General features: G+C 48.6%; 1 protein-coding gene across 7 annotated transcripts in view; it reads right to left on the bottom strand.

The window, feature by feature from the left end:
* Nucleotides 1-344: 344 nt before the first annotated feature.
* ARHGEF33 (Rho guanine nucleotide exchange factor 33) overlaps nt 345-27,259 on the bottom strand; it is a 35,153-nt gene continuing 8,238 nt past the window's right edge. For 2 of the 7 annotated variants that reach the window (XM_063328283.1, XM_063328280.1), the window contains 15 exons: nt 25,567-25,616; nt 20,496-20,600; nt 19,417-19,581; nt 17,728-17,849; nt 16,682-16,824; nt 15,256-15,315; nt 13,852-14,067; nt 13,088-13,217; nt 11,640-11,772; nt 10,325-10,408; nt 9,336-9,419; nt 8,364-8,512; nt 7,306-7,491; nt 4,874-5,627; nt 345-3,128 (listed from right to left, as the gene is read on the bottom strand). In XM_063328283.1, the coding sequence (XP_063184353.1) occupies nt 2,991-3,128; nt 4,874-5,627; nt 7,306-7,491; nt 8,364-8,512; nt 9,336-9,419; nt 10,325-10,408; nt 11,640-11,772; nt 13,088-13,217; nt 13,852-14,067; nt 15,256-15,315; nt 16,682-16,824; nt 17,728-17,849; nt 19,417-19,581; nt 20,496-20,522 (2,391 nt within the window). In that variant the 5' untranslated portion in view covers nt 20,523-20,600; nt 25,567-25,616 and the 3' untranslated portion in view covers nt 345-2,990. The remainder of the gene's footprint in view (nt 3,129-4,873; nt 5,628-7,305; nt 7,492-8,363; nt 8,513-9,335; nt 9,420-10,324; nt 10,409-11,639; nt 11,773-13,087; nt 13,218-13,851; nt 14,068-15,255; nt 15,316-16,681; nt 16,825-17,727; nt 17,850-19,416; nt 19,582-20,495; nt 20,601-25,566; nt 25,617-27,259) is intronic. The other 5 variants (XM_063328284.1, XM_063328277.1, XM_063328281.1 and 2 more) reach the window with 4 other exon arrangements.

Here is a 27,259-nt window from a genome sequence, read left to right on the forward strand (position 1 = left end):
GGGATTTTTGTGTGAAAGCTCATGTGTCTGTAACAGAAGCAGCAGAAGGAGTAAAGGGAGATGGGGGAAGGAGCTGAAGAAATGAGCTACACCAGCAGACAGGATCTTGACCAGACTCCTAGAGAGTGAGTCAGCTGAGTGCTGGGTAAGAGTCTTGGAACCAGGTGTGTGTAAACAGTCTTCTTGCATGCCTGTGTGTGCTGGGGAACAGGATTTTGTAAGTAATGTTGCCTCAGAAAGGGACCTGAGAAACACGTGTTTCTTCTTTTAATGGATGCAGCCTTATGGCTGATTCAGTCAAAGGAGACAACAGTGTTATTTAAAAGCAACATTTATTTGGCACAGGAAGAAAAATAATCCAGAACACACATGTACACTAAAGGTGAAGTTGGGTCGGATCCTGCAAGAGTTTGTGTGTTTCTGTGTGGTGCTGAGCATCATTCATTCATTTTATTCACATTTGCAGATTCTGAGCAGGTACAGGGACATCTCAAATGATAAGTATAAGCCTGGAAGTAAGAACTCATACAGGATCAGAAAGAAATAACCATCAGTTCTGACCATGCCTTAAATCACTAAAACAGAAGCTAAAATCCACGTGCATTTTACAAGCAAGGGTCTGCCACTTCGGAAGGGTTTCCTCACCCAGGAGATGTTAGCAGGTAGGTTTTCCCCTTGTCCTGTTTCTGTCCTGGCATCTGCCTGGCAGGTGTGAGGAGCAAGTTCGTTTTATGAAGAAGTGTTGTTATATATGAGACCAAAAACACAAGCATCAGAGCCCTTGACAGCATCAGTGCATTACAATGGAAACTCGTCCATATTGATCAAACTCTGGTTCCATGGACAGATAGGTCTGTCTATGGCTGATTCCTTTGCAGAACAAACAGGCTTTGCTGATGCTTCAGTTACAAGTATCTGGCTCTTCATACGTATTTCTGTGCTGGCCCTGCACTGTCTGACTGAACGCTGCAAAGTCCTAGGAAGGGTCTTTGTGGTGCAGTGGCTGGTCAGCATGGAGGAGCCCTGACTGGGAAGGGCCAGGGAATTTGTAATTTAATGAGGATGTGAGGGAAAGGAAAGAGATGGAAGTTTTTTTGTCATTAAAAACCTTAGATTAAAAAAAAAATAATACTCCCAGAATAGTTTCTAAAAGCTGGGAAAGGGGGGAAGGATGATACTTTTTTCCTCTTTGTAAGGAGAAGTAGTGGATTTTTGGCCCAGTAAAATCTAGGGGGCAGGCATCAGCTAAAACATTTCAATCTCTGGGGTTTTTCTTGGTCACTTTCTTGAAATGTTGGGAAAACTGTGATTGAGATAAAGGATGGATTTTGTCTGCCTTAGGTTGGATAACGCTTTTCACACGCATCTCTCTGCCTCCACCAGGGGAGGAAAAGCAGGTGGTAGGTGCAGGTCAGTCAACGTTATGGGAGAGCTATAGGCCCTGCGTCTGCAGTGCGTCCTCGCTGCTGCAGCCAAGGACACCTGCTCTAGGCCCTTCCTGTACCGTTGCTGCTGCCAGGAGAGCCATGCAGCACCATGGGCGCTCTTCTCTTGGCACCAGATTCAGTCGCCCTTGCAGTGGTGTTGCAGTCCCAAGAGCCTAACCTCACAGCCTGGCGTATTTCCCCAGAGACATTGCTGTTGGTCCCGCAGAGGCAGTCCACAACCTCTTCAGGTGAAACTGTTCTTTGTGACAGACGAGTGTCCCAACCCTGCCAAAACAGGTGATAAAAACCACATTTCCTCTTGAAACTGCCCTCGGCGTGCCCCAGCTTCAGCTGACACCACAGCCCTGTGCCGATGGTGCTCTTGCTGCTGGGGTGTGATGTGGTTATCGCACCAGAGGGCTGTATTTCTCTCCATACTTTCCTTTTAAGAAAAGCTGTAGTCTTCTGCAGAGAACAGCGTTACTGAGGGTTTGTCATGTCGAGATGAGAGAAGGATGTGTCTGGCATTGTTGTGGGAGGAAGAGCATCCTTGCACAAGAAGGCGGGCTTGTGACTTTAAACATGGGGCATCATCAACTTTCCTGCCCTGTTGCCTTAATTTTAGCTAGAACTGCCCCAAAGCAGGGTGCTGCACATGACAGGGCTTGTTAGGTGGTTTCAGGCCGAAGAGAGTTAGCGAAGAGTATTTCAGGTGTATTACAGACCAGGAGCCAGGACACTGGTTGACTGTGTCAGTGTCTGCATCGATCCATGGTGGGGTTAGGGTGGAGAAAAGTCTCTGTCTCTTGTGGCAGGCCCTGAGCTCAGCCTGCATCGCCTGCCTGGAGACACAGGCAATTCCGACAGCAGGAGCAGAGATTCATACAGCAGGAGGCAATTCAAGAAACAGCACGCCACAGAAGAGGTGAAGGAGAATTTTGGGGACTGATGGAAGTCCAAAAGAAAGGATGCTGCTGATTAAGCAGTACAAAGCCCAGGTGCTTCAGCTGATGCTTATTAGACCTCAAACCAGCAGGGTAATGCGAGCTGGCCTCCTGGAAGACATCTTTGATGGTGTTTTTTCTTTTGGAAACTGCAGGAAAGAGGGAAATTTCAGACTTCTGGCCAGGATGCCAGGGCTGCAGAGGTAACCCCTCTGTTGTGGGTGAGCCCGAATTAGAACTGGCTTGAATTTGGAAGGTCAAAGATGTATGGCAAATCAAACAGTGTTGGGGGATGAGGGGGAGGAGAAGATAGTGGGATTCGGCCAAAGCTTTCCAAAACTCCAAGGAAAGCTAAGTCAGGCAGGGGTGAAAGCTAGCAAGTTCCTGTGCTTATTGGACCTGCTGGCTGAGCTCCACTTCAACCCATAGCCTGGCCCTGCCCTGTGCTAGGAAGAGCAGGATGCGTTTGTAAGGCAGTTGTGACAGTCTCCTCTCCCCCACCCCTCCACCTACTGTGTTAGTCAGGGGGCATCTTGGGGCCTCGCTGTCTGTCTCCACCCTCGGGGACCTGGGGAAGCACTGTCGCGCTTAGGCTGTGGCCTGCCTTTCTTGGGGCTGCTTATTTCTTTTTGAAGAGCTTGCGGAAGGAGCTCCGGAAACCCCCCTTGGGCTCGTGCCGTGGGTTGTGGTCGCTGAAGGATGTTTGCTCATTGTCATCCTTCTGGCAGAACCTGGTGTTGTCTTCTGCATGGAGCTCCTAAAAGGGAAAAGACAATTTAACCAGCATTTGCAACCTCACATCCTTGTCCCCTTTTCTCTCTCTCTCTCTGTGCTAGGAGGGACCTGATGGGTGAGGAGGTGCTGGCAAGGCTGGGAGACAACAGGTCACCCAGGACTGGGCAGCACTGGTACCTCTGCAGAGTGCGTGTTGCTGGCTCTGAGGCAGTGGCAGAGGAGTAGAGGGATAAGCATTGTTAGAGGGAACTGGAGCTTTCCTTGCTAAGCTTTTTGTTTAGGGGGAGCTTACTAGCCCCTTTTGCCAACGAGGGAGCAAGCCAGCCAGCATGGGGACTTGAAAGAACTTTGCACCCTCTCCTTGCTCATGAGCTCTGTTTACCCTGGGGCAGGGAGCCTTCAGGCTTCTTGAGCTGATACAGTGCGAAAGACTTTTCCGTTGGCTCTGCTGCTGCCTGGTTTTATATCTACAGGGCAGAAGCCTTCATTAGCACATACACCTTGCGGTAAACGTGCCACTAAAAGATGTCTCCCCCTTTCAGGATAGTGCTGAGTTCCTCCCAGCAAGGCTCTGGACGAGGCCCTTTTCTCCAGTTCTGCCCACCGCTGCCATGGTAGTCTCCTTTGCTCTGTGGGGGAGAAGGTGTCCTGCAGTTCTGGACTAGCTCCACATTTGCGCCCTGCTGCAGGCCATAGCTCTGTGCAGGTGAGTGCCAAAGAGCTCACAGGCTCCCCACAGGCTGCGTCCCCATGGCTCTTCTCCCTCTGCCTCATCTCCCCTGCTTGGCCGTCCACCACCTCCTTCACTCCCTAGGCTTTTTTCTCTTTTCCTTCAATGTTTCCTTGCTGTCTTTTCAGTCAGGCTGTTGGAACCTTATTCCCATCATCATCTGCATCTACAGCCTCACCTACGTCTTGCCTCATTTTAAGAGGAGGGTGTTTCTCCAGACAGTACTGAGAGAACTAGCAAAGCACCTCACAGCACCCTCGGCCTCTTCCCCAGGAAGTGTGAAGAGCATCTTCCCACCTGACTGTGACAGCTCAAAGCTGACTCTGAACAGGTACTGCAGACTACAGAAATATTGTTCCTGTAAGACCTGGTGTCCCTGAAGGGCTAGAGTGCAGCCTGCCGTGACAGTGGTTGTCCGAGAGACGCGTTTGCTGGGCTCTGGTTTATTTTTCTCACAGACTTTAGTATGGTTCTACAATACATGCAACAAAGGCAGGTGAAACAAAACCCACAGACCAGATCCTTGCTGGTGTAAATGGGCTGAGTTCAGCCAAGTCATGCTGATTTACACTGGCTGAGGATCTGATACTAAATCCATTGATTTTCTTAACTCGTCACTCCTCACAGCGGGTGGAAAGGCACCTTTCTAACTGGGTGCCACCGTAGCACTAATTTCAGACAGCTTTGTGCGTACTTAGTGACTGATCAGATACAACATTAACTTGTGGGGGAAGCTTGGTGACAGCTAGAGACACATGAGGGGCTAGCTTGTCTCAAGGGTGTTCTAGCTGTCACTCAGCCAGCTGCATGCCTCAAGCCCATGCTCACCCCTGGGAAAGATGTGTGTGTGAAAAGGAGCTGTCTTGTCTCTCTCCTCTGGGCATGTACATGCAGATGAGGACTTTGAACGTGTGGACTTGAAAGCTATTTTGGCTTGTTCTGCCCTAACTGTATCTCATATCTTTCTCCTGCTGCTGACGCTGCTTCTGCACCACCACGTGCCTTTTTTTTTTCTCTTCCTATTTAAGCCTCCTTACTTCCAAAAAGCTCTGTTTTTCACCCGCTCCTCTCTGGGGGGGAAAGTAGCTCCTTTGGGAGCTTCGAGATGAGGCTGAGATCATGTGAGGCTGGACATTCCTCTCCTGCTTCTGCTGCAGCCGGCTCCCACTGCTGCTCCGTGTGCTGTAGAGTCTGGTGCTCACGCCCTCAGCGCTCCTCGGCAGCTCCTTCAGAGACCTGCTCAGCTGCTTGCCTTTGCTGTGGAACATCTCACGCTTGTAAGTACTGCTGCTTACAGGAGTGCAGCTCTTAGGCAATGGCTGTAAGGCATGATCTGTCCTCTCTGGTTCTGACGTGAAGTTAACAGGCCTAAGGAAGCAAATGTCTAAGCTGGACTCGGAAGAGGCCGGGGAGCAATTCTCAAAGAGAGCGAGGTTTTGGAAGGCATCATCTTCATAGGGGCCTGGCAGGGTGAAAACCTCCCCAGGGTACTCAAACTCTTCGTAGCTTGGCGCAAAGTTCCTCGCATCCTGCAGCAGCTCTACAGAGGTCCTGATGGCTCTCTCAGTGTTTCCCACTGCATCAGCTGGTGGTGCTTCATACTCCATTTCAGGGATGGATTGTAACGGGGCTGTCAGAGCCTTGAGTTCCTGCTCTGTGAGCTGAGAGGATGCAAGGATGTTCTCTGGCCTCTCATGTTTTCTACTTTCCATTTCCCAGTCAGGGGGCTTTACAGCCTGGATGTTCTCCATCACGGTTGGCTGGGGTTTCTTCATCTGGGGCATCAAATGCCTTAAAATAAGAAACAAAACAAAACAAAAACAGAAGGAAGTGGAATACCAAAGGATGACCAAGAGACGGCATGACAAGCCCCACTCCCGCCTCACTCCCCCAACCCCATTCTCTTCCTTGTAAGGCCAAGAGGTATTTTCGTATCTTGGAATACAGTAACAGAGCTGTTATTAATTTAAATTGCCTGGCTGGGTTAAGCAGGAGCAAACTTGCAGGGGTAGAACTGCTTATCCAGTAGCTTTGGCTGACTTTTACGCTCTACACCATGAAAGGAATAGAAACTGAGGTGAGAAGCCAACTGCTCCATCTCTCTCATTTTCAGCATTTTGGATTCATCTGCATTTTGGATTTTTACTTTTCTTCTCTTTCTGTAATGTAGGGGCTGTGTCTTGCTTTCCTGTGGTCTGATTGTCTTTTCAGGTGGACAAGGTTCCCTGGGCAAGGTTTCTCTCTTGGGTAGGGTGACTCTGTCCTCAGAAGTGTGTCAGGAGTACTTGGAGGGCTCCTACCCTCCGTGTGTTCCAGGTAAGTTAGCACGGAGTACTGCATTGGATGAGGTATTAGGTGCAGGGTCTGTACCACAAGCCTTAACGACTGCTAGTCAGGAAAGTCCCACTGCCATCTTCTGGGGACATAACGAATGGAGTGGGGGAACAGAAACCTTGTGATGTTCAAGATGTGCAGAGCTCTGCATCTGGGGCAGGATAACCCCATGCATCAGACCAGGCTGGGAGATGTGGGTTGAGCAGCAGCCCTTGTATGAACTTGGGGTTATAGCCAATGCCAATGTAAAGACGAGCTGACAGCATACTCTTGTGGCAGACAAGACAAACCCTGACCTGAGCTGTATTAGTAACTGCATGGCCAGCCAGGCCTGGGGAGTTATTCTGCCCACTTCTGTTCAGTGCTGATGAGGCCCCACCTGGACCCATGTTGGGTCCTCAGTTCAGGATGAATGTGGGGAAACTGGGAAGGCACCAGCTGAGGCTACCAAGATGGGGGCCTGGTGCATCACATTTGTGAAGGGAGGGAGATCGGCTTGGGTAGTCTGGTGAGGAGGAGGCTAGAGATTGACTAATAACACTGCCACTTGAGGGGAGCTCAGAATGATGAAGCTAAGCTCTTCTTGTTAGTGTCAAACGATGTAAGGAGGCACAACAGCCACAAATTGCTGACATAAGAAAGAAGGCAAGTCTAATGTGCTTCTTTGATCATCATCTCAGTTGGCGCCTATCAGTAGGCTAGAAACGGCCAAAGATTTTACTGGGTGCTACCAGCAGCCCTGTCTTTCTTGAATGAGTCTTGTGTCTTTTTTGATCCATTTGTACTTAGATCTTGTGATAGTGTGCTGTGTGGAAAAGTACTTTTTTTGCTAGTCTGAGACTAGCCAGGCCAGGCTATTGCCAGGCCTACACCAATAAATGACCTCCCTGGTAAACTCTTAAGAAAGCTAGCAAAGAGCATCGACAGCCCTGGGTAGAGCTCTGAAATGTTTCCTGCTTGTAAGCCACACGGTAGCGGATAGCAGGAAGGAGCTAGCCCTTAATTTCTCTGCACATACACAGGGAGTAGTCTTGGAAATGGCAGTCTGTAACTGCCTAGTGTCACTGGCATAGTATGGGTGAAGAGAGAGTTTTCAGCCTACTTTGAAAGCCTTCTACTAGGACAATAGGCTTACGGGGTTGTCGTGCCAGAGGAAGGTGCTGGTGGGAACGACTGTATTGTCTCTTCAGAGTGGATCCCACTGTCCCGGATAGATGTCGCACTGGGTGTTGGAGAAACCTCTTGGCTTGTACACTGAGAGGTGAGACCTTTGTACAGCTTCACCAGGGATGACCTGAGGGAGGAGAAATCCATCGTCGTGCTAAGAAATAAGGCAGGGAATGAGCACGAGCATGTAGAATCACAGAAAACAGGGCTGGGAGGGACCTTAATATTCCCATTCACTTGTTCCCGCCCCAAGGAAAGACCTGTTCCACCTAGTCGGTCCCAGTCAGCAGGGCGTCCTGCTTTCTGTCCTGTTCTTAATGCCTCTCCTGATGGCAGTCCCTCCCCAGCAGTCTGCTCCAGCCCTTTACCACCCTCCATATTTGGAAGCTTTCCTTGAAGTTTGATCTTGTCCTACATCCCCAGTGAATCATTACAAGGAGCAAAGGCAACCAGATTGTGATTTTCATAAAAAGTCTTGATTTCAAGGAACTTTTCTGAACCACAACTTGAGAATCTACGTTCAGGGTCATTTCTATCACGGTTCATCTCAAACACGTTATTGGAGGCTTTCGTTTCTCCCACCCCACTCCCCCAGTAAAATAAGATAACACTATTCCTTTGCAGTCTTAGCCTATGAGGGCTGCAGGCAACAGACCTGGCATTCACCAGGGCCCCGAGCTGCCAAAACAGCCCTCGTGTGTTCTCCCACTGGGGAGTGACTTTGCTGTCGCTTTAAGGAATCAAATGTTCCCATGGAAAACGTGGCTGCTATGTTTAGAAGGATTAAACTGATTTTCCTGTCACTCTCAGAGTTAGACACAAGGGCCCGCCCCAAATCTGACCTCAACTTGGAGGACAAATGCCGATAGTGGGCCTTCTGCAGTATTCATGTGCAAAGGGCTTTGTTTTATTTCAACAGAGCAATGTGCCTGTCGATCTTGCCTGGACCTAAACCCCCTGTTTCCAGCTTTCCCCCACACCTCCCTTTCCCTGGTGACAGAGAGAATGAGCTGATGTTGTGCTTACTTCTTCAGCTTTTTCCTCTTCTGTATAAGCAGGTCTTCATTGCATTGGAAGAGGAGGCTATAGTGTGAGATGAAAACCCGGAGGCGCTGCACACACACCAGCAGCAGGTAATAGTCAGGATGCTCTTGCTCCGTGAACTTCAGGACGTTCTGGGGCACAGAGGGGAGAGCAGGCTGTTTGGAGGGTGTCCTAATCTTTTCTGGGGAGAAGGTGCTATTGGGACCATGGATTAGTGCTCTGGAGTGCCCATAGCACTGCCCTGTCGGAGCACGGGGGGAGCTCTTCTAGGTGGCACCAGTTTCTGAGTGACTTGGACAGGGCCTGCCTCCTACTACTCCAGTGCAAATACGCAAGTAACCACTGTAAATGTAATCATGGGATGTGTGGGTGATGCACTGGTTGAGTTTAGCATTGAATAAATAAACCAATCTCTTGTTTTTATAGGGCTTGCTTTCGATGTCACCTGCCTTGTCTGAAATGTTTTAGTACAATTCAGCTAACCCTCCTGTGAACCAGAACTCTCTGTATCAGCAAGCTCTATGTAGGAAAGATTGTTGGGCCCTACAAGCTTCTAGCCCTCTCAGTCCCTCAGCTAACAGGCATGTGGACCACTCATCAAAGAGGCCAGTTCTGTCACAGGAGTTAGGTTGGAGCTCACAGTAGATGTGCCCCATCTCTGGCCTCCTGTTCTCCCAGAGCGGCAGGCAGCAGAGCTTTCAGTTTCCCAGGGGACAAGTTAGTTCTGTCAAGCCAAATGAATGTACTGCCAAATAGAAGCAAGCTTCAGGTGAAAGTGATGAAAATTAAGCCATTCTCATCTGGCTTTCCCTTTCAGAGGTTTTTTTTTTTTCAGGGAGCCCACTGGGTTAGCCAGAAGCACTGTACCTGCGCAGGCCCAAATACCAGCTCTGAGTTAAAAGTCACGTGTTGTAATAAGAGTTCAACAAGACAGTTTCCATCCTGGGGCCCTACCTGTAGATGAATAAGGTATTCAGGGATTCGCTGGACTATATGGAAGAACAAAATGTAGAGATCAGACTTGATTTCTTCTTCTACCTGAAATAGAGAAAGCAACTTCAGAGTCTCTCCCACCCATAAAACATGTCTGCTTCAAAATGGTTCTGGGGTTTAACGAGTAGTAACGCTGTAAGTACTTAATAACAGTTCACAGGAGCACGCCAGTCAAGTGGCAGTTGTGCATGACGGTACACTGGTCTTCATCTTCCTTCTGGAAGGGATATTTGCAACTCCTGCTACCACCAATACTAGTCCTGAGGATGAAATTCCTTAGTTTGGGGATTATCTAGGAGGGACACTCAGCCTAATTAAGTAGGGACATATGTTTAAAGTGCACTAGTTAAGTTTCACTGAAAACCCCAGATAGACACTGTTGTTCAGAATGAAGTTCTTAGTTTAGGCCTGAATGAATTGAACAAAATGAGATTTACTTCTAAATTAAAATGTCTCTGAAGCGAGATAGCGTGGTTTAGTTACTGCACTTTAAAACTACCTTTATATTTAGCTTTCTTAGTTTAAACCAAGAATCAAGGGCGTGAGACTAAATACCCGAAGCTGGACAGTAGAGACTGTTTTCTCTCTAAAGCACTTACAGCCTTGCTCTTGCTCTCCCTGTTTGGATGAGTCCTTCATTTTCCAGGAGACACTGTTTGCCTGGGACAGGTCTGGATAGCATGTGCATAGGCAAGCTTTCTGGGAGGTTTGATCTGAGACATCATTTCGTGTCACAGGAGAAATAAAGCTTGGGTTACATACAGTGACGAACACATTAAATCTGCCTTTTGTAGGTGCACATCAGCCGTGGCAACGTTTAGGAAAACTGGCATTTGGTAACAGAACAAGTGGATTGGCAGAGAAGAGCCCTATCATGGGCAGGCATAACAGGAAGAGATCCAGGCTTGCATGTTGCCATTATGTGTCTGTGAAGCAGGCAGGAAGTTTACCTCCTTCAGGATCACCACGTGGATCAGAGAGATGCATTCTGGCAGGTCCCTCAGGTAAGCAACATAGTAGTCCAGAAAATTATTCTTATAAATGGAAAAAAAAGAAAAGAACAAAGAAACTTAAGAGAGATTTTTGGTCATGGATCCAGCCAGAATGAGAAACTGTTGTTTCTCCACCATCGCTCCTGGGAGCTCATTGGTGCAGCAGAGCTACTAGCTGCGTGAAGCTTTCAGGGCTTGGGACTTCATAGAATCACAGAATGGTTTGGGTTGGAAGGGACCTTAAAGATCATGTAGTTCCACCCCCCCTGCCATGGGCAGGGACACCTCCCACCAGACCAGGCTGCTCAAAGCCCCATCCAGCCTGGCCTTGAACACCTCCAGGGATGGGGCAGCCACAGCTTCTCTGGGCAACCTGGGCCAGCGTCTCACCACCCTCACAGTCAAGAATTTCTTCCTAATATCTAATCTAAATCTACCCTCTTCCAGTCTGAAGCCATTACCCCTCCTCCTACCGCTACATGCCCTTGTAAAAAGTTCCTCTCCAGCTTTCCTGTAGGCCCCCTTCAGATACTGGAAAGCTGCTATGGAGTCTCCCCAGAGCCTTCTCTTCTCCAGGCTGAACAACCCCAACTCTCTCAGCCTGTCTTCTCAAGAAAGACTGTTTAATAAAATGTGTTCAGCTGTTGAGCACAGTACATAAAGTTTTATAGCAGATGGGAGGCATAGTGAGGCTGGGGAGGAAGAAGCTTTTCTTATTTAAGACGGTTAAAATTTATAAAGCATCAGATGAGTTTGTACACATCCTTGTAGGAGAGGTCCCACTGCTCACTGGCATTGGGCAGACCTTCACCCTGAGAAGGTGCTGTTTTACTTGGGGCTACAAACCACATAGGATAAGGGACCTGCCCACCCACTTGTCATAACTCTGAGCAAAGTGTGTTGGGGAAGAGGAGCATAACAAACACACCTTTTTCACGCCCTCACTGTGAATACAGACATCCAAGCTGTCAAGGCACATGTGTGGCTCCTGCAACCAAGTTTCCGTCCTGTGCATTTATTATAGGGCTTGTGCTATATGGCTGCCTGCCCCCAGGTGTGTCTGGCATGTGGGCTCCCTGACCAACCAAGTACTGCGACAAAGGGGTTACCATGCACCAGGACTCTGCTCAAAGGAGGCTGGCTGAAAGGCCTTACCATAGCCACAGCTTCACAGCACAGCCCCTCTGCTGCAAGGTATCTCAGCCCACCTGCGAGCCATCAGCACAAACATCATGAATCACAGCAGAAGAGTCTAGAGAGGTCTGTAACATACCTCGTCGTTTGTTAATTTCAGGAAGATGTCTCCTAGGATCCCTTGTCGTGGCCAGCTCAGGACTCGCTCCTGTAGAGCATGAAGTAAATCGACATGCTGCTGGACCAGGTACCGCAGAGAGTTGGGGAAGAAACTGAAGGGAGATGATAATCAGATTGGTTACACAGAGCAGAAACTCAGCCCTAAGCATGTACTGCTGAAGTGGGTATTCATGGGTGGTCAGCACAGGCTTGCTTTAAATGCAGGCATTATTAACTGCTTCTGTTGGAGTCCTGACTGCACCATGAGGCCCTGTTTTGGCTGCTATGTATGTGCAGGTACCCTCTCCAGTAGGGTATTACTACAGTGTTTTGAAGGTTTCTTGGGCTAACGCTCAAGTGCATTGTGTAGCTGACTGGAATTTGCAGAACTAAAAATCCCGAGGCAACACTGCTGTGGCTAATGAAGCAGGACCATGGTCCTCAGCCATCCCATAGAGTGCTTCGAGGAGAGCTCCCCAGCTTTGTATGTTGTCTCGTTCGTCAGGCCCTTTAACAAGCTAACCCTTTGATGCAGAGCTGGTCAAAATGTGCTACTGTCTTTCTGTCATTTTTTGCTGATTTAATCCAGAAGCAGAGTGAAGATGTCAAATATTGAAATATTTTGCCAGATGGAAAGGTCCCAGGGAAAAACAGTAAAAATAAAAACTCACTTTGTACTATCATGCTTCAGTTTGAACTGTGTGTGTCATGTAACTGCTTAAATGAGTCCACATCAACCCATAGACCACATGTCCCGCACTGGACTTCCGTCAAGTGACTCTGTGGATCTGGGACTCCCTAGGGACAGTGGAAAGACCAAAAAAGAGAGAGATAGCAAGGACTGGGCTCCTCAAATGTGCTTAGAGGCTAGGAACTCCCATGCCAAAGCTGAGTAAATGGTGAGAGCTGTAGGAGCTATCCCATCCTGGGATCTAAGATTGCTGACACAGGGGATGGCCTTTGCAAAGAGCTGGGTTTAACTGCTAACCTGAGTCAGTCCCACTGGTCTTGTATCTGTGTGTAAATACGTGTGTGTATCTGTATATATCGATACCTGATGGATGGCAGCCACTAGCCCAGGGCTTATGCCCAGAGCAACTTCTAGAGCTGGAGCTCTGGACTGGGAGAAGGAGGCGGTGAATGCATAAAGCTTTGTTCCCACACAGGCAGGAGGCATGCGAAAGAAGAATAGGAGACTGAAGTACAAGTGAAACAGTTTGGGATGCAAGGTGACAAGATGCAAGGACAGGTAGGAAAGTCTTTAACTAATGCAAAAACCTTCCAATGCCTCCAATTTTCAACTAGAAATAAGCTCTAAGTGTTCAAAGATCTCTGTGTGGATGAAAGAAAAGTGGGAGAGAGGATGATGCCGAAAGAATATTGACTGGAGAAAAATCCACGAAAGAGAGAGCACACTAAATCAATTACCTTCTCTCTTTGGTGCTTCTTTTCACGTCTGGCCCTTGCAACGTTGCCTTGATCTTCAGGATTAGGGAAAGGTTGATGACATATTTCCTTTCCGACTCCAGCAGCTCCAAAGCGATGTTCTGCCTTTTGGCTTCCAGAAGATAATGGTTAAGTTTAAAAATAAGGAAATGCTGACCTCAGGGACAGCCTCGTGCTAGATTGGTGATCTGACATTAAATCATGAAAGGAGAAACTGTGAAAAAGTGGCACCAATATCTTGTCTTTGTGTGTCTACTTTCCCTAAAATATAAAATTCTAGCCTGATGTTACAGCATGCCCCAGACACGACTGCAGCCACAGTTTGCCAAGAACGCTCCAAAGCGAATGTGTTTTTCCCTATGAATACATTTTTTTTCTTAGAATAACAAAACAAGCAATCAAAGGTAAAACAACTCATACCAAGGATTCACATCCACTTTCCTGCAGAATGAGAAGTATTTTTCACCCAATTAAGCAACTACACTCTCACAGTCCCATCAGTACTCTGAACTGCCAGGTCTTGGAAAGGAGAACGCATGTCCTGGGTGCAGAGCGATTCTGCCAATGGCACAGACCAGCCAACACAAAGGCCAGAAGTCTTGGATACTGAGGCCCCGAGACATTCCCCCCTAACAGGAGAAACTGGCTTGTGTGTCTCCCTCTGTAGAAGCTGATTACCGCCCAGCTCACACCAGGTGTGAATGCAGCTTTGAGCCTCTCTAGCCAGTTTCCCTCTCTGTCCTTACCAGCCAAAGAGGGCTCACATATAATGTTGTCTGCTGAGCTGTATCTGCCTTGGCCCATGTCCTTCCCTCTCTCTGGTTGCTCTTTGGAAATGTATTCATCTCCCCAGTCCTTGGTGTCCTTGGGCTGCTTCCACACTGTTGACGGCAGATGCGCTTTCGACTGCCCCTCTGTTGTCAAGGGAGGCTTGAGGCTGTCATCTGTCTCTATGGCTGCTCCTGCAATGACAAACAGTGGTATGGATCTTGACGTCTCAGTTGACAGGTTATACTGCAGCAGGCAGCTAAGCATTATCATCCATTTGAAGTACTGGAAGGAGAGTTTGAAGCTTTATCTGTGCTTCGCAAGAGCTGTAGCCTTGTAGTGTTAATTTACAAACAGAAATGCAGTTGGCCAGCACTTTGGCAGAACAAAGTTTGCACTCTTCCAGCATTTTTTTTCAGGCCAAATAAGGTCCTAAATTAGGTGCACATTAGGAAATAAAAACATATTCCAAGTATGGTTGCACTTCAGGGTTTTGGGACACTTCAGGACTCGGTAATATAACACTTACTGGCAGGTATTGTAGAAACAAAGTACTATTATAATTCGGATTTAAATGCCATTCTCAATGGATGTAAACTGTCATGGCTTTTGAAATTTTTGTTAGTGTGATGTGATTATACACAGCAGCAGGACTGATAGTCTGAGGCTATTAAATCACAGAGAAGGCAGGAGAGGGTGCAGGTGCATTAGAGCCATTGGGTAGGAATTGCTTTACTGCAAATACTTTGAGTTGCAATGAACCATTTTCTGTAGTTTTTGTTCTCTTTTTTTTTTTTCAAGTGGATTCAAGCAAAAGAACCATCCAGAACAATGAGAGCTTCTAGTGAACAGTGCAAACATCTAATTGTTGTTCCCATGTGTCCTTTTGCTGTCCAGGATCCTTAGTGTCCCCTTACTATACCCTTCTCTTACTTCTGACCAATTTTTATTTTTGCCAGAAAAACTCCTCTGTTACTATTCAGACATGTCTACAAGGAATGTGGAAGCTGGTGGGCAGATAAACAGCTCACCAGTTCTACTGGTGTGTAGTCACTGCAAAGACCATCTCTTCCCAAGTGGCAAAATGGTGCTCTCATTATTCTTTGCCACATCAGTAAGCCTCAATTCTTCCTTTCTGCAAAGGCACTTAGAACCTGTGAAAGCAGCAGCAGGAAGGCTGTCAAGTGTCAATCCTTTGGCACGTCAGGGACGCAGGTTTGCCCTCATGTCTCAACTGCAAGTATGAAAATGGAGTTACATGGCAAAGTGAAAGACATTCCCATGAAATGCATTCCCTGAAAGCATTTCTTCAGTGCAGTAAAGCAAGCACTCTAATTGAATCATTGTCCTACTGTTTTTTGGACAGTTCGATATTTTCCTACCTGGACCTGCTACGACTTTCACACTTCCTTCTCCCATTGGCATGATCCTGGTGTCAGACACTGTTGAAGAACAAAGGGAAACTTTACAAGAGAAGACAGCAGGCTTCTCCTGCCAAGCCCTGTGAGTATGGTTAGATCTTCCAGTTAGGAGATCAGTATGATTAGATCCATCCTCCTTTCACATTTTTGCTACGGAAACATCCCTGTTAGATCCCCACTAAGGAGCATCGTTACTCTTGTGGCTTTTGTTGTGGTCTTTGTTGCAGTAGCAGCTGCAGGCAGGCTAATGTGGGGGTCCCTGTTGTGCTTGGTGCGGTATGACTGCAGTGGAAGTCTTGGCTTGTCCTTGCTCGGTAGGTGCACGTTGCGTAGAAGGCACCCAAGCAAGCAGAACAAGAGGATGGAGGCCTGACACAGAGACACAGCTGCCATTTCAAGTGGAAAGCAGCTTATTGAAGAGTGGAGGGGTGAGATGACTGGAAAGAAAGGAGCAGTGGGAGAAGTGGGTGAGAGAGCTGGATGTGCAAGAGGGACGTGAGGGAGAGGGCTAACATACCACCTCAGAGCAGGGCCATGACTGGATGGATTCTGAGCAGAACAGACTAGAAAACAGCATATGGTTTTCATCCAGTCTCTGCCCCTGCTGACATTTTAAATGTGTATGGTTTTGGTGTCTTCCTGTCTGAACAGCAAGAGAGTGATAGACCAGTTTAGACCCCCAAAGTTAAATATAGAAAAAAAGGCTCTGGTCCATCACCTTTTCTTTGATTCCAACCTTCACAACTGTTTGGCTGTTGACAGTGTTTTTCTGGTCAAGGTGTAACCCTAACACCATCAGTTAGCAGCTTCTGCAGCTAACAAGGGGCAGCGATTCTCCTGTCAGTGTGTATATGCAAGGAGCAGTGACACTAGTAGCCTTGTGTGTATGTGTGCCAGCTCCCATGTCCCCTTGTCAAATCAACCACTGGTATGGCCCCTTAATGACACCACGCGTCCTCTGTCAGCCCAGTCCCTGTCATCCTCCCTTCTGTGCCCTGTTCCCTGACACGGGAACAAATCCACAGGTTGTAGTATTTTTATCAGGGGCTCCTCCTTGACTCTGTGTCTGTGCCACTAGCGTTGCAGGGAAGAAGATCCAGCCTGCTTCCCTCTCCTTGGTGGAGGCAGGCAATGGCTTTTGGGCCCATGTTCACAGAGCAGCATCTCCTGAATCCAGGCCAGCACCGAGGTTGCTATCCTGAGACACTGTGCCGACGTGCGTGCACAGACCCAGGAGCAGTGCTGCCGAGGGGAGCACCCCTCTTCTCCTTTTGTGCTGCTGCCATCTGAGGAAAACTTGGTGTCCTATTACCCTAGTGACCTTTTTCTGGATTTTTTTTTTTTTTTTCCTGAGGAAGGCACTGCGTTTACCGGCTCTATTTCCTACCTTTTTCGTAAGTCACGTTGTGTAAAAGACTTGTAAAATCTTCATTGATCAGCACAGGTTCTGGGAGGTTAATGGATCGAAATGGGCTGCCCTGGAGAGGTGTAGGCACTGTCTGTGACCCATGATCATCTTTCTGTGCTCTTCTGTACAAACACAAAGAATGAGACAGTTGGAAAGTATGAATGCTACAGGTGAAGCTCCTGCACTACAGTTGTGGCAGACACCAGTATAAGTACAAGCACAGAGTCAGAAGTAGGACAACTCCAGCAGAGACCAGGAAATGAGTTGGCTTTGATGGAGTTGGCTTTGATGCAGTTCACGAACAATGCTCTGAAAGTTAACGTCCACTGGCTACAGGAGAAGGATATTTCAGATCTGTTCTTTTGCAGAGCGTTTTTTCATCTAATTGAATGGCTTAATTAGCTAAGGGGCTAGCCTAGATCTGCAGAGTGTTTGCATCAAGGCAAACTGTACACATCGTCAGAACTGTTCTCAGAAGAAGGCTAATCAGGGCCAAGGTGGGTGAAGTGTCTGCTTCGTCACAGCGACAGTGTGGAAACATGCTCCTGTGTGACATGCTCAGAGAAGAAAGGGCTGGTGACAGGAAAATAGAGCGTGACTGTGCTATCAGGAGCCCGCTGAGTCCTGCATGCTTGGAAGGGGAAACTGCGGTGCTATTGTCTGGGTGGCGGTGGCTTAGCAATAGCTTGTAATGGTGAAGGCTCCTGGCTTTCGACAGTATTTCTGCCCCAACATGTCTCTAGCAGGTCTGTGTGTTTCGCCAGGTCCTGTTTTCCCTGAGAGCTGCTGAGGCTATTTTGCTGTTGGAATCCCGGTTAGGTGTTGGTGATTTTCTGCTGTATTTGCTCTATAGGGTATGCGTCTAAAAGCCTGGGGTGAGCTGAAGGCTAGAGCTTCCAGTAATAATCAGGATTGATACACATGTCCAGCCAGGAAAAGATTAAGAAGTTAAGCTATAAAGACATGAACAAAACAGACACCACTGCTAATTAGCACTTCTGGAAGCCTGGAGTTCGGGCCCTTACTTAGCTTTCACTTTCCGTGATTCCCGCCGCTTCTCTTGCTGCAGCTGCTCAATTTTCTGTTGCATTTCCTCCTGCTTGGCACTGATTTCTTCAATCATTGACTTTGCGTCGCTGAGCTCCTCCTGAGAAACAGGCAAAACCACAGCATTCCCAGGGTGCCCATCAGCCTCACATAGCACAGCTTTGAATGTGGGCTGGTGTGCACTAGACATGCTTCAGGGTGCTGTGGAGAGTGGCTCTGTAATTAGACACACTTCCTTTCCAAGTCCAGTGTGTGTAATACATGCCACGCACAGCACGGCAATCCTTAATTCAACTACAGGCAACTCACCCAAGGCAGCGTAACGTCACGTGGTTAAGGCACTGGTGGGAGATGGAGACCCAGGGCTTCATCCACCACCAGTTGAAAGCACTGGGAGGGCATTTGCCTTTAATGGCATTTGGTTGAGATCCCAGTGTCATCACTCACATGTATAAGCTTTTGCCAATCAGGCCTTAGAGCTGCCTTTTTAGCCTCGTTTCCTAAGGAAATGAGGCCCTCCATAACATCCCTGTCAGTACGTCCTCCCTCAGCAACCCTCAGGCCATTTCATCTGAGCCTTACTCGGATGTAGAGCTCTCATGGATGAAGTTCCTGCAGGTTTCATCAAAGTGAGCAGCAGGATGGAGGGGAGAGACTCAAGAGTTTCTTGTAAATCGAAGGAGAGGGATTTTCCCCGAGCAAGGAGGTGGCGTCACTGGGAGCTCAATGTTTGGACAGTCAACATTGGCATGGTGCAGAGGGAGAACAGCCTTTATCCCTCCTGTTGCTTGCATAATTCCTTGTATCTGGATTTTAAAACCCCTTTTTCCCCCATAACAATGTCCTGGATAACCTTGCCTCTGGTGGTTTTTAAACCTCTGCTGCGTGCCCTTACACTTCTTGTCGTCTCCCTTGCTCATCTGGGACCATAGGGCTCCTTTTGCCCGATGCCATCCGTCTCTCCCTGTCACAGGGTCAGTAACGGACTTTTCCGGTAAGCAGCCCTCTTTAACTTCACAAGGTATTATTGACTCAGCAAAACCCCATGGGGAAAATTTACCATAAAAACAATAAAACAGTTTCTCTGCCTGCCTCCTCGCAGGCAGTCATCCAGTTTCTGCATGGAGATGCTGGCTGGTTTAAAGCGTACATCAAGCCTTCTTGCTGGGCTCTCTCTCCCGTCCTTTGTCTTTATCCTCTTGGGCCAGATCAAACCAGGCAGCACTTCCTCCCAGCCGTGTGGGAATGCAACTTCAAAAGGCTTTAGGGTTTTGTGTTAATTCCCTGCTCCCCGGTGTCTTTGGTTCCTGCAGGAAATGCAGGAGACCTGACCCAGGGAGAGGTATGGCACGGTGGCAGCCTGTGAACAGGCCATATGCCCATTGCACGTGCAGCCCAGAGCAAGGGTTGCTTGTACCCCAGGATAGTTCGCAGCACTGCCTCGTGGCCCATCAAGAAGGTTAAACAGGCCAGGGCATGGGTTATGTATGTGTGGGAGTAGTTGGGGGAGGCACAAAGCCAAAGGAAGCACACCAGATACATCTGAAACAATTGCCAGCTCATTTTCTTTACAAGCAGGAAGGATTGATGGAGGCAGGGGAATGCTGCTCCATGCCACCCGAGCTAGTGTGGCAGGTAGGCAGCCCCCCAGCAAGTCACACTCCTACCTTGAACGTGTTGAGGGAATTCTTCATCTCGGCCACTTTTTCTTCCATGGCACAGCGGCAGCTCTTGACCTTCTCCTCCAGGGCATACTCGCCATGCTGGATTCGCGACAGCTCCTGCATTGCTTCTGTGAAACCCGCCTTCAACTCAGAGGCTAATGCCTGCAACTAGAGGAACCACAAACACGGTGGGTTCAGTCCCTCCTCCCAGATGCAGGTGGCTGTGTCCCCAGGGGTGACCCATGGATCAGAGTGGCATAAAGGCTGGGTGTAACCCATCCTGTAAGGTTCTGTCCTCTTTCTCCTCCTCTTGTCATGGCTGGGAGACATGGGGGGAGGTTCGGTCCCTGCTGCAGCCTCAGTACAGGGTAGGAGGTGTTTGTCTTGGGCAGTTAATGTGCCCCTTTTTAGACTCAGAGTTTTTCCAGGCTCCCTGGCAGTTTGCAGCCTGTCAGTCTGTAGAAGGAGAGGACAGCCTGAAACATGCCAAGGTTTGCAATAACAGCAGCCAGATTATCAATCCCCAAAGCAGCTGAGCAATCAAGAACATGTCCATTTTTGCAGCAAGTCCTCCTCCCCCACATGCTCGTGGGGCTGGTGCTCTCAACAGACAGGTCTAACGCCTCCTTGCTCTCTAAGGGCTGTGGAGGCCCTCTGTCCTTGCTCAGCGAGCCCTTTCCAGGGAAGGAGGCAACTCTTTAACTCGTGATGGAGAGGGAGCGGGAGATTTTCCCCCAGCATACAGCGACACTGTGCCCACTCTCCCTGTTTTCTGTCCCTAGAGGCCCTAGCGCTGCTGGAAGAGCTCACAACCTAAGCTGGAGGCAGCCGGTTGGTAGCCGGGTGAAGCAGGAGACAGACCGGGGCGAGCCAGGCTGGCATAGCAAGCAGACAAGGCAGGTGTGGAGGGGGCAGTGAGGGGAGGCAGGCGGCTTGTGGAGGGCTAAGCGGGGACACCCTCTTCAGGGGCAGCTTGGGCTGGCGACCGAGCCCCCGCTGCTGTGAGCAAGGCGCGCGTTCTGCCTGCACAAAGCCCACGGCGAGGTCGCGGCCCAAGGCACTTCGGTACCAGTGGTTTTTACCTTTACAACAGAAATTCGGCCTAACATCTGGTTATAAACTGAGTCCAAAACTGGAGCACTGATGGTAAGAGGACAGCCACCCCGGGGAACTCAGGCGCTTGAGTCCTGTAAATGGAGCAGAGATGGCTTCCGATACCTTGGGGCAATGGCATGCACCATCCTCCTCTGATCAAGACTGGCAGCGTCTTTACAGAGGACGTCTGCCTGACATCCCCACTCCTACCCCAGTGCTAACCCCACAGTCCCCAGTCTGGTCTGGCTGGACACACGTTCCTAGAGCTGCCTGGGTAGGAGAAGCAGGACTGACGGGAGCTGGGACAGGGCGGAGGGACAGGAGGCTGACGACATCTTCCCTCCTCAGGCAGTCAGCCTTGACTCCCCAAGCCAGCTGGAGCTCCAGACCCCTTGGTTCAACCCCTTCACCCACCCTTCCTGGCCAGGGAGGACACCTTCCTGTGACACTCCTATATCACAGGAATTGTCCCCCTGTGACCTGCGACTGTAGCCTGAAGGGTTAGAGGGGCTGCTTGGGGCCGGGGCTGCTAGGGGAGGCAATGACCATACTGCTTCTGATACCTCAGCCTAGGGGGGTGAGCCAGGTGGTCTTAGCATCATCAGACATTCTAACATATATGTCTGGAGAAGTGGGGGGGATATAAAGTACTGCAACTGTGCAAAATGTTAATATTCCCATCTGTGCTCCCAGCCACATGTGCACACTGACATCGCCAAGGCAGAGTTTCCCTGCTAGCCTGCATCAGGGCTAGGCATCGCACATTTTCCTCTAAGTGAAAAGGGGTGATTCATCAGATCCATCCCTTCCAACTGAAATACGCTATCCTATGCTATCCTTTTTAGGAAACTGCTTCAGGATGGAGATGTCGCAGCTTCAGGTCTCGGCTAGCAGTGGAGCCGTCCAGAAGCTGGCCCTGGAGATAACTGTGTTTGGGTCAAATAAGCCCAAAATGAAATGTTTCTGCCCACAAGCCTGGCCTGGCCTCCTTGGATGCTTCCAGGAAGGAGGTAAACTAGACAGATCCTTTCTGGAGGGTAGAGGAATGGGAGTTATTGCCGATTTAGAGGTTTCTGAGTAAAAAACTGCTAGGCATCAGCAATAGTCAGCATAAAGGGACCACTGCAGAAACTTTCATGTCCATGTGCAGTGAAACACTCTGTGAAAGCAGAGTTCAGGCAGGCAAAAGAAAGATTTGGGCTAGAGGCTGGACTATAATATCCTCTGCATCTAAGAGCAGACAGTCACTTGTTGTTTTGGCATTCACTGTTGGTCAACCTCTGCTTTTGCAGTCACAGTGTTAGCTTGGTTTCTTTGTGTATCCTTCACAGTGCTCCAGACCCCTGCCTGGGTCTGTCCTGCCCAGTACATCTCTCTTCAGCCCCATGCAGCTTGCAGTGGCTATTTCAGATGCTGAAATGCATCTTACAGTCGCATTTCCCATTGTTGCCGCTTGATGGATGAAAGCAGCCAGCAACACCAATCAGCCACATCTGCCAGGGCTTGTATGGCGGACATGAAGTGCTGAAACACTGAGAACTCCCTCCTCTGCCGCCCTCAGTGCTTAGAGCATAGAAAGGAAACACAAAGAGCGTTGTGGCGCCATTGGGTGCAAGTTTGATCCAAAATTGAGTGGAGCGGTACAGGATCAACACATTATCTTTGAACTCCTGCCAAGCGCAGTGTAGTGCTTGAGCTGTGGATTTTAGTTTGAGCTCATTCCTAACAACAAGCTGTGGAAACCCATCCTTTAAATCCCATGGGCTGTTAGAACAAATGGAAGCCATTGAAGCATCAACTTGTGCTTACGTGTTGCCTAAGTGATGATGCCTACAGGGCCGGAGAGACATTTCACAGGTTTGTGAACCCCTGGAAAGTCAAGCCAATTCAGTGTTCTAAAGTGCAACGCATACCAAAAAAGAAAGATTTTATACTACCATGGAAACTTGGCAACAGTTTAACTGTAATGTGTTGCTCTGGCTCACCTATTCATGGGAATAAATACACTTGAAGAGGAACACACCTTAACAGCTTAAGTTGAACTGCCTAATGCCTAGAGGATAAATAAATCTGCATGGTCACAAGAAGTCCTTAGAACATGTCAAAACAGCAGCCCAAGAGCTGTTCAAAAAAAGCATTTAGGCATCTAAATAATTTGGTACGAGAGACACATTTCAGCCCCCACCTGCCTTTGAAGTGTGGCCTTCAACCTGACAAAGCAATGCAGTGAGGGATCCTGCGCCATGCATGTGCAGCAGATTATGTCTGTCCTGGGGGCCATGACTCCCATTTTACCTGCTGCCCTTGTTTGTCAGCTCTGTGTGGAAAAACCGTGCAAGTAAAATCTCTATTGAGACCAAGTAACTGCACTGTGCTCTGTGGGTAGCTCTCCATGGGGAAATGAAGGATTCTCCTCCCCTCTTTTCATGACTCTGATTAATAGGACGCTGAGAAGCGGTCACTTGTGAGTCTCACTTGTCCTCCAGCCCAAGGGGAACGCTTGGTCAAAGTCCACCTGGAAGGAGGGGAGCGAGTGTTTCCCAACATGGAGGGGGGAACCGTGACCATGCAGAGGAAGTAATGGTGGCTAGAGGGGAGGAGAAGGGTGTGATCAGAAGACGTATAAGGAGCGTTCCTCAGCCTGCTTTTGACTTTACTTTGCAAGAGTGGAGCTATTTATATATGTGCATATATATATATATATAAAATGGCTGTGAAATCTCCTTCACTGAGCCTCTACTTGTCTCACCTGCTGTACTGTCCCCAAAGGGTGGACAAGACTGATGCTGCTTCCAGGACCAGAGGCAGCAAAACTGCAGAGCCTCCCCATCCTCCCTTGGTGGGTGCCAGCAATTTGAGCCAGTTGCAAAAGATAGGGAGCATCCCTTCAGCCTAAAGCTTTGTTCAGACTTTAAGGCAGCCCAGGGAAGGTGGCTGTGGCCGGGAGATGGGGATGGCTTGTGGAAGGAAGGGCTGGGATCAAAAGCAGAAGGCAGAACTTGGTGAGCTGGGTTTACTGCCCTGGCTGCCACTGAAAGGATGAGAGGGAACCCTTTCTTCCACAAGTAGCTGTGTCCTCACATATCTCCCCATAGCAGTAGCCAGGCTATCCAGGGCTCTCTGTCTCCACAGGGATGGCTATTTGCCTCTGCCACCCTTGGCAGCTGCCTAGAGTCCTTACATTGGAACAGGGCCTGCTCTCACGGACCTTGAGCTAAAGCCTGTCAAAACCAGTAGAAAACAGGCTCATGATGATGAAATATTACATAGGAATAATTCTGCTGTTATAAATATATCCTAGAAAAGAGCAAAACCTTCTGTAGCCATGAAGGAGCACTGTCTATGCTACTTCCCCCAGCTTATCTACTGTCCATCACTTTGCACATCTTCTGACGTGGCTGATCAGAAGAAGTAAGCAAGCACCGTGTCACCCAAAAGAGGGCTGCCTGAGGACACTGCCTGAAACTAAAGTGGCACCAAGTCCAACACTTGTCACAAAGCCTGGATCTGATTTTTCCGAGCTGCGTGGTGTATGCTTTTACCAGGGAACAACTAATTTGTAGCACAGCTGCTAACTCCTACGTTTAAGGACAGCACTTCTGCAGCCAGGCATTAGGAAGGCTTGCGACGCCTCACAGCAGGAAAGCAGTGGAGCTGTGCTGATTTACAGTGGTGGAAACCCTGGCCCTAGGAGTATATCCCCTATTTATATTCCTAGGCGAGGATGGTAGGAATAAAGGCAGAGCAGCAGGGTAAGGACAGAAGAGAAGGATGAAGATACTTAAAGGGGGCTGCGAGCGCTTATCAGCTCTTGTTTCACATTTGAGCAGTCTTTTTTGGTAACTGTAGTGTCCATAGGGCCCTCGCTGAAGCAAAAGGGGACAGCCAGCTGGTAACTTTCATTTAAAGGATTCGTTAAGGTATCCACACCTCAGCTGGGTTTTTCTGGAAAGCAGCACGTGTGCATGGTGTTCCCATGGCTGGCTTTCCATGCGTGTTGGATCCACTGTGCCGGGCCCTTCAGTTGAAGCTCCTGCTTGGAGCTGTCTGGATGGGAAAAGAGGATGAGACAAGGGAAGCACTGACTGGTTAATGGAAAGCAGTATCTCCTCCACTTGCCATGGTGCACTTACAAGCAATTACATGCATTAGTGTTGCAGTGGTGACAACAGAGGTCTCAAATAGTCAGGGTTTGCAGTTCAGGGTTATGTTTCTCTTTCAGGGTACAGTTCCATATTGAACCAGACCAAGGTTTAAAGCGGTCAAAACTCTATTGCATTTCCTGCAGACTGGAAATGCATAGGAAGCATCACTGTGGAAACACTGAAGCTGCATCTTACAGGAGGGACGCTCCCTGGGCTGTGGTATAGGCAATCTTGTTGCATCCATGGTGGCTGCCTGCAGCAAGAATGTCAACTCAAAGAGTGGTCACAGAGCTCTGGAAGTCCTGATCACCTTGAGCCGACGTGGGCTCAAGCACAGTGTTTCCAAGCTCCTGATGGGAGAGCCAAACAGAGACATGCAGCAAGATTCAACACTCTGGCCAGCCCAGCTGCTCTGCATTATCTGGCAAGAAGAGCACCCTATGGTCCAAGGAGCTGTGAGGCTGCCAGGATAACCCAGAGCCCCCCAGGAGACTTGGCCTCTTGCTGGGGAAGACACCCCAACCCAACGTCAGTCAACGCATCCTGGGACAGTTCATCGGGTTTGGTGAAAGCTCATCAGAGCTCAGCCATGAAATCTCCCTCCGGCTCAGTGAATTGACGTTCCCTAATTGATGCTAATGATGCCAGCTAGTTAATTAGCTGAGCTCACAGATCACCTGTCTGAGCACAACTGGTTGTGAGCAGAAAAATTTTACTTGAAGTGTCTTTTAAGATGAAGCCCAAGATGTGATATGTGTGACATTTGTTCATGCAGTGTGCACATTTTTGTTGCCATGTTCCTTGTAAGTGCCTACATTTTTTCTTCCACTTAATTTAGCTTTTTAACTACTGTTTATCTATTCATAACTCTTTAAACTCTTGGAGTTATTTAGGGCATTTTGCTCATCTTTACCTGGGAAATCTGTGTTGCAGGGGTACTCACAGGCACACTTTCAGTCTCTCCTGTGGGAATAAAGAACTTCAGTCAATTAAAATGACTTATTATGGTTGCTATAAATAACTGGAACAGAGTGTTTGAAGTCCCTCTTGAGGTACAAATCAGTTTTAAAGGACTCAAGTCTCTCTTTAGGAGGTGGGAACACCATATTGTTTGTAAAATAAACTGCAATTATAAAACAGGAATGGCTCACCTAAATCAGATGTTGAATTCACCTCGTTTGCTGCCCTGTGTCTGTCCAAAGCTGATCCATGCGAAGAGGTGAGAAACTTTGTATGTGCAATTAGGACCAAATTGCCCCCTGTGAAGTTCAGTTCTGTGTAACAGGTTTTCTCCCCTAAAGCATTACTGATCTCTTTTCCGAAATTGTGAATTTTATCCTCTACTATATTTGTACATATTTCTGTTCTCTCCACAAAAGGCTGATCTGATCTGTATATTTTAAGCCCTAAGTTATATTTTGTCACATTGCATTCAAAGCAGTAATCATGTCTTTTGTAACACCAAAAAAAACATATCTTTTCATAAGTTTTAAATTCCTTATTTTTTGTGGTATTGTCATCCCATCTGATCTTGTACAATGGAGCTACACTTAACATTTCTGAAACAGACTTAGCTGATGGAAGAGTTTATATCTATTTTGCAGAAGTGTTTTGGACACTGCAGAGACGTTATCTCTAGGCATTAATGGGTTCTTGGTTGAAACCAAAAAGTCCATATTTATTATTTCCTTTTCTAACATTGTCTCTTCTGTGCAGAAACCTTCAATGATCCAACAGAAATTATCGCTGGCTGTGCCGCCATTGCACTTTGAGGGAATCGCAGTCCAATGGCCATCAGTTCCCATGTTATTCCCTATGTCAGGCTCCCTGGCTGGCCTTCACTCCCAGAAAACATCACGCCACCCAGTTCCTCATCTGGATTGCCTCCCCTTGGCAACGTTACTTCATGAGGTGAGTTTTCTCTTGCTTCCAAGAATTTGCTTCACCCATCTCTGCTGTCAGTCACAGACATGACCAGTGATCCCATGCCCAATTCTAGGGGCAGCCAAGCTCCCTCTTTCCATGCTGGCTGCAGATGCCCAGTACCTTACCCACCTGGGCCTGTAAGACCACAGAAATTCAGTCCTGCAGAGGCTTGAAAAGCGTGCAGAGGCTTGAAAAGGTAGCCGGTGCTACGCAGTCAGCAAGTGCACGAAGTGGAAAGCTGAAGCCTGGAAGTCAGAGCTTTTACAAGGCACAGCTACGTTCTGATTTCTTTGCCCCTGAGGGGGAATATGGGTTACTGCCAAGGGCACCTACGAATTGGCCCTGTTCTGGTCTCTAGGCTTTGTCCTGATTCAGAGGAATGTCAGCAAATTCCCCAGCGACTCGCAGAAGTGAGAGGCAGAGGAGGAAAGGCCGTGTGCCCCTTTCTGCCCATGTGCCGCCTTCTCCCCGTGCTGGCTGGTCTTGCAGCTGTTGGGTTGGGTAGCAGGGTCAGACACTGACCCTCCAGGGCATATCCTCCGAGGTTCCTCCTGGGGCACACAAGGGGCAGCAGGCTAATCAGGAGAAGTAACCATGACCCCAAACAGCCAGCTGTTTGGGGTCAAAATTCATCAGCCAGCCCGCACCAAGTCCCAGGTTTCATCTTGTAAATGACAGGT

This window comes from Chroicocephalus ridibundus, chromosome 3, assembly GCF_963924245.1.
Source record: "Chroicocephalus ridibundus chromosome 3, bChrRid1.1, whole genome shotgun sequence".
NCBI classification, from domain to species: Eukaryota; Metazoa; Chordata; class Aves; order Charadriiformes; family Laridae; genus Chroicocephalus; species Chroicocephalus ridibundus.